Raw genomic sequence first — 13,398 nt, 5'->3', positions numbered from 1 at the left:
AATTCTCTGGTTATCAAAGGGAAAAACAGGTTACTAAATTAAAGCATCCTGTCTGATCATTTATTCAAATAGTTCTGCTGGGCATTGCAGGCTGCAGCCACAGAAGCAAAGACTGAAAGAGAGGCACATCTTTGGATCAGACAAACTGACCTGCTCCAAAATGCTTCCAACACAAAGCCACCTGTGAAGAGCCAGAGGGTGTCATACTGGGATCATCACAACAGGCACATTCTCCTCCATTATGCTGCTCCTACTACAGTTTGGCACACTTCCACATCTCATCCACTTTGCCTTCGACTCTCCATTTGGAGCACAGAGACATTAGTAACACATACGTAGAGTGACTGATGCCATGGTTATGACTTCTAGGCTCCACCATGGACCAAAACACTAAACCAAAGTGAAACCAGCAGCTTTCCATGAAACCTTCCCCCAGAAGCCTGCTTATGTTCAACATGTCAAGCACCCAAAAAGATTTTGTGACAATGTATGATTTTGCAGGAGCTGATCCTGATTACGTGCTTCCCATGCAACCAGCTGGCCCTTTCATTCCTGCCTCTCTCCCTTCCTCCTGTCATGTCACGTAATGGGGAGGGCATTTTACAGCCTGCAGCTCATGCCAATGTGCCTCTTCCTACTCAAAGCTGGTGTAACAGCAACAGCATTACAAAGGAGTTCAAGTAAAACAGATCCATGCAGAAGCTTGATTTATCAAGTGTTTGAGCAAGGACTGGGTTGCTAATATTGAAAACTTTAAAGAGAGAAAAGTAGGACTGAATCGCAATGCTAAGGCTGTCCATATGTACAGATTGGGCATTAGCCCAAATATAACAAGCCTGCCCACAGCTGTAGTATATTTAATCAAGTCATACAGACTAATTATTTTGTACAACTAAATCCAGCACCTGTGAAAATTGTCTTATTTCAGCTGTGGGCAAAGCTACTTAAATAACATTTTCAATTTCAAAAAGAAAAACCAAAATAAAATCTCTTAAGTTCAAAATGTCCACAGTCAACTGCAGTACCCAGGCAATGTAGAGAGAATATTTAACTGAACGCATACCCAAACACCTACTCACATGAGAAAACTCTTTCCTATTAATACTTGTGTTATTTAATTGCGGGTCCCCAGAAGTAAGTGTCTATTTCCATGAAAGACTATAAGGAGACAAGTACTTAAAAAAAATTATCTCTGTCCCCCCTCTCCAAAAAAGTTGTTCTCTCTTCCCACTGAAGTTTAATTAGCATCACTACATTCTCAAAGCTGGACTCCTGAAAATCCACTTCTTATACCATATTGGTCTTGAAAATTATCAGTGTGGGTATAATATTAATGGTATTGTCTGCTACAAGTGCACAAAAAGCAGTTAAGCTTTTTCTCAGCAGTAAGCAGCAAAGCTAACTACTGCTTTGCTTTGACTACACTAACAGTACTAAAAATGTGTATATATAAAAGAAAGTAAATTGTGCATGAAAATTGTACAAGTAAACACCACTACATACAAGTGAATAAATTGCTATTATTTTTTTTTTAGCAAGTCTGAGTCAGCTCTCACTGCTGCAAGAAACATGAAATCTGAAAGGCACCCAAAAAACTGCTACAATAAGGATATTTCTTCTCAGACTAAATGTGCTTTTTGCACACTCACACTTTATCATTCAAAATAGCAAACCAAAACAATCCAAAAGGACAGAGTTAATTCAATGCAAAGATCTTCCCTCTCAGTAAATCTCTCACATAGTACTACTCTTAGCAACAGAATGTTTATACAGCACAAGATAAAGAGAGAAGCTTTTCGCTGACACCTGGGAGAAAACCAAAGAACAAAAGCAGCTCCCAACACAAGAGAGAAAGTTAGGTTTTTCAAGTGTTCCCACCTAACATAGACAGAAAGCTAGCCATAAGAAGTTACAACAAACAACCTATTTACCCACTTCCAGAAAATGCTTGTAAATTTAAACTGTGTGAAATGTCTAACTCCTCCTTTCACTCCATCAAAAGGCTTCATCAGCAATGGACAATAAAGCCGCTGGCTTGACCTAAACGGGCTGGTAGGTTAATCTATTCTGACCTTATCTTTATTCAATCATAATACTGAAAGATTGCTTGAATAACTTACCAGCTTTTTAACAATGCCAACAGTCACCCTTTTACTACAGTGCTCCTCCAAAGCACCCTCCAATCAAATTTTTTAATCAGGGGGGATATTAAAAATTTTCAAAAATTAATTGTAAAGTAAACCAGAATGCCATTTCTCACTCATTCATACGAGACAGAGGAAAGAGGTAAATAGCCAAGACCAGAAGAAAATTTTTATCTTGCCCTTGCACATCACTTTCAGACTTCCACCATCGCTTATTTCCAATTTTAGATAATATGCTATCTCTTATTAACTGTCAATCATATCTTTTATTTATAGTATTTTCACTCAAATGGAAGAAGCTAGACAAAAAAAGCTACTATTTGATAAAACCTGCCTTGTAACAATAGGCTTAATCATACAGACCTCAACACTTTGTATTTTAATAACTGCTGGCTTGTTTTCAAAACCCATTCCACAAGGGTGCTCAGCACTAAATATAGCACAGCAGTGAGTTAAAATTAAGCACATAATTAGGCCCACAGAAGTCAATAAGCTGGATTCATCACTTAATGATTGATTTAATCACTCAGCTCTCATATATTTGAAGTTCACAGCCAATGCTTAAATGCCCTTCTGGAGAAAAGTGTCCAGTGCTCAACACTGTACAGCGCACAATCCTACCCAAGGATTTTCCTCCTTTTAATAGCACATTAACTATCAGTACAATAACTATGTGAAGAAACTACATAGACTTACATCAGCCTGAAAGAACAAGGTAGCTTTGAGAACAGCAAGAGTTAAAAGAATAGACTTTCACAGCAGAGGTTGCTCTATGTATTCACATTTTAACTCTGTGACCATAATTCTAGATAATAGACCACTCTTCATGTGACCTGCCAGGTTGTGAAACATCCTGACATGAAGAGCGTGCTGTGTTCTCATTTGACATATCAGTTAGATCAGTTATTCTTCGGCATCAACAAATGCATTTTCATTTAACATTGTACATCTGCAAATGGTTTGGCAACACAAGACAGTATCAAAAAGCACAACCAACCATTAGGCACCTAAATGACATTTGAAAATGCCTTGGAAAAATCCATGCCAATCTTTTTTAAAATGATCCTGGGAATAAGGTCTAAGCTTAAATCTATTCCTAATTAGATTTAGGCAGATCCTTAAAATACCAGTCAAGATTAAGTGCCATCACCTTTTTCCAAAAGCAAGAGCATCATTAACAGGGAAGTAAACCGTAAAGTCAGCAACTACAGCATGCGAAACAAGAGAAATGAGAAACAAAGGAGAGCTTTTCTTTTTGATTGCAGAGGATACTCTTACAAGCTACTCATAGGACTACAACACCTCAGAAGTTCCTACCTTGAAAAGCTGTGATATGGCCAACAATCATGTACTTCAGTTCAAAGTTCAGTGCCTGGATACTCTGAGTCCTCTCCCTTCGAACAGCTGCCTGGTAGCTTTCTTCCATTTTTTTGGTGCAACATGTTGGTGCTCTGTGTTGACAGATCTGTAAATCTGACTCTTAAAGCAGACAAGAAAAACACAACAATTAGAAAACTTTTCAACTTACACCATTAAAACCAAATAATGCTTCTTAACGTCAAAACAACCACCAAATTTAAAATTTTGAAACAAAATGCAACCCATAAGACATGACATTGTGAAACTCAGTTATTGTCTCAAGGACACTAATTAATGACTGTTTAACCTAACTTTGGATAACAAACCCTTATCAGCTGCTAACTTCTTTTACACTGTTAAGAGCACTGGGCACAAAATCATCTAAACACAGTCAAGGCCACAGTGGAATCACTGAAGATGCACATTCAAAGGGGCAACATTTCCACTATACACCTTATGCTAAGTGCATCATAGCTTGAACATGAGTGAAAACCATGCCTCAAATTGGAATCAATATTCACCTGTGCAGCATCTCAAGGAACTACCTATTCACCTTTTACACTAGAGGAAGCCTCTCAAAAATCTTTGAACTCCCAAACAGCTCTCACACACCCCACACACACCCCCAACAAAAGGCATTTGCATTTTCTAAAAACTATGGTAGCTGGAACAGCTTTTCTTCTCCACTTTCCACTTCAGTTTTAACATGTTTAGGTCTTTTCCGAATCAGATATTAAAACAGAACCAGCAGCAATAGTTGCCACAAAAACTACTGAATTGATTTCCGCAGCAGCCTGAGTGTAGCTGTCTAGGGCCAGAGGCAAACAACTGAGTCCACACTGAGAGACCCACAGCTACCTACAGTCACTGGAAAGGCAGAGATGCTATTTCAGTTTCTAGGCTTAATTCAGTGAAAGTCAACAAGTACTCACCTGAACCAAAAAAAAAACCCTGGTTTTAAATTTAGTAGATCCTCCTACATAACAGTAACCTTGAAATTTTCATACCAAGTTCTAGCCAACCTATATGTAACGTAAAGGCAGTGAAATCACTCCCGCCTCACAACTATAAAGTTGGAAGTTAATTAAAAATTTTTGTGGATTTTTTTATTATTATTCCATCTTTGAATGTGTTTCAGTAAGTTTAGTGTTCTTCATTAGGAAAACTACATCACACAGTTGTGATGGACACTCAGGGTCTATTTGCACCATGGGATTTGCAGGTGCCACAGCGTTCCAGAAAGGAGCTGTTACAGACTGCAGATGAATATATTCTGGTGCTTCACAAACATATGTTTTAAGAAAGGGAGGGGAAAAAAAAGCAAGGGACTATGAAGTAGAGCGAATCCAAAACAAGAGGCATGCATAAAAAATACTAGAGCCAAAACAGTAACACAGTATTAGGAAAGCAGATATTTCTGACACAATTTTCTCACTAAAACAAGTAAGAACACCCCAGCAGGGAGCCCAGCGCAGGGGTTTCAGGCGTTTCCTTCCCCCCACCTCAAGGTGGAAATGGGGGTCCTGAGGGAAAGGGGCTGCAGGCGGGTGCCTCCATCCCCATCCCTTGGGCTCAAGGAAGATCAACGCCACGCTGGGGGCCGAGCTCCCCACTCCTGCCCCACCAACACTTTTAATGGCCACTTAAAAACCTCACAGCGGCAGCCCCGCAGGAGGCTGAGCCCAAGGCAGCAGCAAGGCACTGGCAACCCCCCTGCTGCCAGGCCCAGAGCGGGCCTGACCCCACACCACGTCCCCAGGGCAGCCCACCACCCCTCTGGGCCCAGGGCCTCTCGTTCTGCATCGCCATGAGCAACATCCCCATGCAGCAACAACAGGGCCGGAGGCCACAAATGGATGAAACAGCCCCAATTCTCCAAAAGGCCATATTCCTCCAGAGGGTTGCACCCAGGCCACCGCAGAGTGCCTGGACCAGGCCTTGGGATAGAAATATTAATGAGCAATCACACTGCATTAACCCTCATCATCTGGCCTCACAGGTTAACACATAGCCAGACTCCACATACAGTTGACAATGATGAAAAACAAGACAAAGACAGATGCACACTGAAAAGAACAAAAATAATCGGTAGAGAAACATCCAAACAACCAGGGCCAGCTCCAGGTCAACAGCTCGTTGAGACTAAAACTGCAGGGAGGAGCTTCAATGAATCTCCCTTGTCAGGAAAAAATAAAAACACCGAGCTAGTTGAAACATCTCATTTGACTTCAAAATGTTGCTTCCGGTTTACAACAACTCTCATCTGAAAGTGCAGCTAATTTACGTCAAAAAGGTCAACACCAAAGTGAAATATTTCAATTCACCTACGTTTTTATATCAGTTCACAAACAGCAACGTTGCCACAGACTGGGCTGACTCAGGATACCGTTTTGGAGGTGGATTTATTTCATACTTTATCTCAAAAATAGGACAAAACAACTCTGTCCACTCAAATCTGAACTCCTATACCTTGTTAAAAGCCCCTGAGATGAGACCACCGTGCACTGGCATATGCCAGCAGGCTGTTTAAAGGAGCAGCGGGAGGGCTGCGTGCTCGTCACCGGCTGGGCACGCTCGCCTGCTCTCATCTGCCAGAGAAGCTGTCCCAGGTTGAAATTAGCTTCTTGGCCAGGCTAATTTTGACTTGGATTGGTTCCCTCATCCAGCTCACCCCATGACCATACATTTGTTCTGTCACAAGGAACTGAGGGTCAGGGAAGGACCACTTTTCTGAGCCGGCACCACAGAGCATATGTGAAATTATAGTACAGACTGCTGAGCACCTAAGTCAGTTTGCAAAGAGGTGTCTGAGCAGAGGGGTTGTAACGTTACTCGGCATCTCCAGTGCCAGGCTGCTGTTACTCAGAGCATTTCTCCTCACAGCAGCCCTCTGAATTTTTGTTTGAAAGGCTTTTGCAAAGCTCAGACCTGTATGAAAAGGGTTTGAAATAATGTGCTCCGTGATGAATACGTGCTGGTACTGGCAAGGAAGCTACGCGCAGCTATCAGTGCTGTGCCTGGCGTTCCCCCTTTGAACCAATGCACCACAGAAACCCGCATCTTCTCCAGCAAGCTTTAAGAAGAATATGGGTATCTCAGCTGGAACGTCCCTCCTGGGATTCGCCACCCAGCCATCTTCACCGATGAATATTCCAGGACCCTGAAGATTAGTTTTTGTTGGTCCAGCGCCAAAATGACACAGCAGGCACTCTTAAATAGAAACACCACCAAGCCCCTGACAGTTAAGGAGCCTGACGTAAAACGCAAAGCATTAAAAGACTGGCAAAGAGCAAACCCTGCTCCCCTTGCGGTACAGTCAGGGCAGCAATGTCACGCACAGAGCTTGGCAATTTCACTTGCTCCGATACTAGCCTGGGGGTATCACTTTTAACACAATTATTGAAACCTAATAGAAGTTTTCAGTACTATATATGCCTGGGTGCTGAGATAAAATTAGAACTGATTAGTAATATCTTGAAGTCTTTAATAACCCTGATACTAATTTTAGTTTATCTCATCTCTTTCATCTTAATGCAAAAAACCCCTCTCCAACAGAAAAAGAGAGGGGGAACACAGTGACCCAATGGTGACTGAGCAGCGCACTGCATGAACGCTGCTGAGGTGCAGGCAAAGCACCACAGCTCCCACCTGACAGACAGGCAGCACCCACGGCGCTGTGGCAATCACCTCTGCTCAGTATGTGCGCTGCCCATCAGCAACAGGGAGACAACCTTAACGGCAACCTCCTCCTCGCAGCTCAGGAGCAAAACCTTTCTATACACCAGAGAAAAAGCACCATTTGTGAAAGAAGGAAGAAAACCTACCAACAGCATTATTTCAGCAACTGATTCTACTCATTTTTCTCTAGGACTTTCTTACCTGCCTTCCACAAGCTGCCTCTTATTTCCTAACAAATTATTTAGTTCAACCTTCCCTTTAAAGCACATGAACTACATAAGGGCTTCATGCAGCCAAGTTTCAAGCATCTCTAAGAATGGATGATCCCACAACTTCTCAGGGCCCTTGTTCCAGTATTTGACTACTCTTGTAGTAAAAAAAAATTAAAAATCTAATGAGACTTTCCCATGTTCTAATTTGTGTCCATTACTTCTCAGCATATCACAACGTGTCTGCAAGAATCTGGCTGCACTTTCTGTATTTCCTTCCAATAGACAGTTGAAGACAGCAGTATAATTAGTACAATCTTCCTTAATCTTCCTACAACGGAACACACCCAGCTCTCTATTCCCACATGTATTCCAGCCCCCTGACCATTATGATGGGAGCCCCCTGTGAGACTCCAACTCTATGCCGTAGATATGAAGCACCGGCATCCCAAGACGCCTCTCGTTTCATTTTGTTATGCTTGAACTTACTGACAGAACACCTTCCACTGTATATGCCTGGGGTTGAATTCTAAAAGATTTATAGCTTTTCTAAAACAAATCAATTTTCTGCTTCAGATCAGATGGAAGGATTACTCTGATGATTATGTATATTACTTTTCCATTCAAGTCTGGTTTTCCCTTGAGTAAGCTTTTCCTTGGCTAAGCTTTTTTAATTTTTGAAGTGGAAAACTATAGCCTTTACAGCTTTACTGGTATTCTTAAAAAAAAAAAAAAAAAAAAAAAAACAACAACAAAACCCAACCAGAATAAAGTATCTTGCTTCACTGTGAAAAACAAAGTCACATTCAAAAGAGCGAGAAAAATTATACTACACTGGAGTCTAAAGCATACTTATTTTGGAAAGCAACAATGATCCCTACTTGAAAATCCTCTGGAACCCTAAAACACTTAATACATGCCAAAGGCATCACCTGAAACACCTCCCCCTGTCACAATTATAAATTACGTAAGGTGCCAAACCCACAGAAAATTATGCATCCTGACCTGATAATCCATCTTGCCAGCTCTACTGGAATCAGCTGTGGAGTATTTTGTTGTGTGTTACTTGGGGATTTTTTTTTTGTTTTAAATCAGCACAACTTTTGGGCTCCATTCTGAACTTTGGAACAAATTAAATAAAGTCAAAGAGACCTTGGCCATTAAAGCTAGCTGAATTTGTGTAAGTGCCTAAAAACAAAGAACAGCTTGTTTAACAAATGAAATTAACTTCTTCCAAAAGCTAAATATATATTCATTTTGTTAGCTGACCATGTAATTTAACAGTTCTTCTAACACACGGTGGAGATGGCAGCTGCTCTGCACTGTCTTCAAAATGCTGTACACACTGTGAAAGCTATACTCCGAAACCAGAAAGCCAGACTGTTAAAGACACTAATCACCAACTTTCTCAGAGATAGACTGATTTTTTTTTTTTAAACAAGCTGAGACTATAGCATCCACTACACAGAATACTCCTAAGCAAGCACGATCTGAGGGCGAGCTCAATGCTATCTGTCTTCTGATAGTTTTTATTCCTTTGTATTTTGATGAACAACAGTATTTCCAAACAAAACTTCACTCCAAAGGCCGAAATTTTAATGTTGTACAAATGTCTTCAAAGACTCCAAGATCGATTACGCCTTAGTAACACAGAGGAAGGTGCCAAAAGTACCTTGCATTGTGTCTGGCCCAGCTGAACAGGAGCCAACACTACATCCTTCTTGAGACTCATCTGTCTGGTGCAGCTGCCGCCTCAGCTAGAGGAAAATTCAGCAATTAAACCCCAACTAATTCAGGGGAGAAGGCCAAATCAAATGAAAAAGGCAGCAACTGCCAGCCAGGGCTCCCCCTACAACTTACTTTGTGCATGAGAAAAGCCCACACTAGCTCACAGCCACACCAGAGAAAGGCAATCTAGCCACCGTAGGCTGCCAGAAGTTTGTGAGGTGCTTTCTTCATGTAGCCCTTGCCCCACAACGGTGCTAAAGCCACCATTACCTTCAGCTGCAAGGCTGCCTTCATCCACAGAAACACAAACCATCCTCACCTGGCAAGGAGCAGAGCTCACTGGGTACAACCTTACACCACAGCTCAGTCCCATTGCAACTAGTAAGACATTTTCAACTAGAAAGACACAAAAAGTATGTTCAACTCATTGAGTACAATGTGTGCATAGTTAAACAGCTACTATTTGATTTGCCAATGTTTAAATATGGTAGTTATTATGCTTGAAGTAGTGCATGCCAGGAATTACCAGAAAAATCAACAAGCAAGTGCAACAGACTGACTGGTGCACAGTATTATGCACTGGTGCCAATGACTGTGGTACATAAAATACAAACAACCTTATAAACCTTCTGCTCCCGTGAGCAAGGGGTAATATCCAGGTAGGCTCCAGGGAGCAGAAACTCTAAGTCAAAGGGAGATTTCTGTTCTTCCTGCCTCAGGTAAACTGTGGCCAGGCCTTCCCACACCTTTTCTAACTAGCCACAAAGAACTTCCCATCTGTTCCTAATTCTTCTATTTTGTTAAGATAATCCCACTATCAGCTTTAATACAAAGATTACATAGACAAACGGTATGTTAAAGGTCTCCTTAAGACCAAAAAGCTGAAGTACTGAAGCAGAGTCTGACTTTGTCCCTTCTGTCTATACGTAGCTTGACAACAGGCATATATCCAGCATGACAACTTACAACTGCAGTTTGGAAAATACAAGCCATGAAAATTAATTTTCCCCAGATCCCTTGTTTCATACTGTACATTAACAGAGATATGGTTTCAGTTGATCAGCAGACTTTACATTCTCCCTGTTATTCTAAAAGACACTGAAGCATCACTAAGGCCATGACCAGATGTGCCATTCCAGTTGAAACAATCAAGGCTAAAAGAATACACCTCTAGTTTTATCAAGCACCACTTAGATGACCTGCTAACACAACTACTAGCATGTGTAGCTACTTCCAACTCTAGTCAAGTCAAACAGCTTTCAGAGAGCTCAGGAGTTCTTAAGTAGACCCAAGAAAAAAAATAGAAAACCCCCACAAAATGGGAGGACCATTTTGATTGCACTGGAAATATGCCAGCAAATTCAAGGCGAAGTGGAAACCTCAAATAAGAAAGGAAGGGGAATAAAACGAGTAGCATTGGATGTCATGACTCCAGAGTTGGCAGCTCAGCAAGTGCCACAGCTTGCAGGACAGCTGGAGACCATCAGGCACTGGCCCCGATTGGCTTCCGGAGCAGGAACTCTCCAAAATACACAGGTCTTAAGGGCAGCATCTGCACAGTGCAGTGTTGTTAGGCCTGTTGTTAAGTACCTTTTAAGAGAGTTTTTCCCACTTCCCTCTGTTGCTTGCCTGGTTCTCATTGCACTTGTATTCTGATTTTTGGCCTAGTTTCCACCTTCTGCCCTACACCATAGGTTACTACATGCCTATACTCATTAGCTTTTTCACCATGATTTGTACCCCGTAGAACGTGCCTCACGCCTGGACCCAAGGAACAGAACACATCTGACTGTGCCCTAGACTGAACCTCCCCCCCTCGCTGAAACCCACACAGCTATTAAAAAGCCACTTCTTCCCTTTACACCCCTGACTCCCTCTTCTGACCACTTCTCCCACTCCTTGGATGAGGTCGTCTTCTACTTCTACCCCCATGGCCACTCAGCTACCCTTCTGCTTGCCTTCCTCCAACCACTTGAACACCAGTGGCATGTCCTGGAGAAGGAACACAATGAGTTTCAGCTCATGGGCCACTGCTTCCCTGCAAGGAGCAGCAGCTGATGCAGGAGAGACCTACTCATGCCACTCACCCCCAGTTTTCTCAGTTGTTCCTTAGAAACTCTGGCTATACCTAGGAGGCTAAAGACAAACAGCTAAGGCAGCGATTGCAACCACTTTTACTTGCCCCATGCTTGTTACCAGACCTCTGACATGGTTCCCGTAGGCGCTCCCTAATCTGCCCTAGGCACCTTCAACCAGGTTGCTTTTAACGGATTATTTGCCTTAACTAGTTTAATTACGTGTGGAACAAGGCAGGGAGCTCCCACAATGTACTGTCACAGCAGTGGGTGACGCTGAGCAGCTGGGGGCCATAAAATCCTCCCGCACTGATGCAACTGACTTACAGGGGAGGACCTGGTTTTCAGTTTGCTACACTGGAATAATAAAAAGGGATGGAACACATATACTGGAATGGAAAATCTTGTAACATGTCTACAAAGCACCTAGAATTAGAGACTTTTCAGCAGTTCCCAAAATGGCCTGGTTTTCAGTAGGATGTTAGAAGACAAATCTTCTGTGTCAATGCCAAGAGGCCATAGTACTACCATTCCTAAATACTCTTCTCAAGGAGCAAAGAAAAAGTTATTAACCTCCCACAGTTTACTACTCCCTCCTCTGGTCTTCCTCCCACCAGCCCTGTTCTCAGAAACAGCAAAATGTCAGTTGCAGAAGGCATGAAGCCCATCTTATAAAATCTCAGTCCAAATTGTTAATGTTTAAAACTGAGCAGCTAAGAAGAGACTAAGCTTGGTAAGTGCCAGGCGTTGAGCACGGCAAGCACTAGCTGCCATGCCCACAGAGCACAGTGGTCACTACCTCCGGGTGATCTTGCACTCCTATAGACAGGTGATAAATTGTTAAACACTGATTAAACAACTTCACATCAGCCCAATGCTAAGTGAGACAAATTCTTCAACCATGGGCCTATCTGGGATACTTGCTGACAGTAAGACTGTGAATGCTTGCCAACTCCACAGTACATGCAAATTCCAAAGATTTACACTCTTGAGGATCCATCCTTTTCTGTCCTCTGAGATGATACAAAAGCATGAAAACTAGACTGATGCATATAAAGTGCATTTTACAACAACCTAGACTGAGAGTGGTCAGTGGGTCTACATCAAAGGGGTTTCTACATTGTAATGCCGACTCCTTCCTCAGGTTTCCTGGGACAGCATGTTTAATTGCTGTAACAGAGGCGAGAGAAAAAATTACAAGAACTTTAATTTACAGTCTACTATGACTTGTCTTTCATTATGTCTCACCACATTCACAGCAGAAAATCCCACACATTTTTTTTTCCACCGACAAAAGTCATAAATACATACAAAGTATTTTCTAGAAGAGCCTAGTAAATCTTCCTGCTCCGTATCATCCAACAACAATAAACTAACAACTGCATTTCTGCTCTCCAGTGGAGAAAGCATTTCACTGCCACAGAACTCTGCCTTACAGTATCTGAAGAAAGTGCCACAGAAATCATATATGGTGAAAAGCCTAAACCAAAACACAGGTATGTCGTGCTGTGGATTACAGCATTTACAGCAAAAACTGAAGCTGTTTTTAAATGAAAGATGTAGCCCTGGACAGTTACAAAGAAAACTTCCAAGTGCAAATCAATATGAGGCTGCCTATCTAGCTCTATAGGGAGATGAAATAAAATAGCTTTATGAGAGGTTTGAATTGCCTCATTCATCTCAACTTTGAAGCCTAACGATAATTCAGATGTTAACGCCAACCGTTTTACCAGTGACAGATGGCTTTTTTTTTTTTTTTAGGAACTGCTTCCTAATATGCTTTACCTGCTGTGGTAAAATCCATGTAAGGTGGCATAGCACAGAAAATTCCAAATATATTGATAAATCATGTTCAACTGTATTTTTTATTCTTTTTCATTTCACCTGTCAATGTAAAAATCCGTAAGAGGGTTAAACTGAAAGAATAAGCAAAAGCAAAGAAAAAATCTAAACAAACCAAGGGAACATTAGATATTTGGGCCACAGCCTCAGAAGGGGAAACTGCAAGAGCAGTATTGGAGAAGTGAGGAATAAGTTCCTCAGCCCTCCTTTCCTCCCCAAGATTTGAATACTTCCATCTTTGCCATCTCACTTGAAAGCCATACATGAAGCCAAGTGCTCAGGCAACATGTCCTCTTTCCTTCTAAAATATGTATCGTCTTCCTTGAAGTGTTAATTTTACAGCCCAAATCCCAAATGCTTTTG

At 41.8% G+C, this 13,398-nt stretch overlaps 1 protein-coding gene across 4 annotated transcripts in view; it reads right to left on the bottom strand.

The window, feature by feature from the left end:
* LOC308072596 (glypican-5-like) overlaps nt 1-13,398 on the bottom strand; it is a 394,857-nt gene that overhangs the window by 366,336 nt on the left and 15,123 nt on the right. For all 4 annotated transcript variants that reach the window (XM_080409680.1, XM_080409681.1, XM_080409682.1 and 1 more), the window contains exon 2: nt 3,462-3,623. In XM_080409680.1, the coding sequence (XP_080265806.1) occupies nt 3,462-3,623 (162 nt within the window). The remainder of the gene's footprint in view (nt 1-3,461; nt 3,624-13,398) is intronic.

Source organism: Falco punctatus, assembly GCF_963210335.1.
Source record: "Falco punctatus genome assembly, chromosome: 13".
Lineage (NCBI taxonomy): Eukaryota > Metazoa > Chordata > Aves > Falconiformes > Falconidae > Falco > Falco punctatus.
This window is presented reverse-complemented; position numbering and strand designations above follow the sequence as displayed.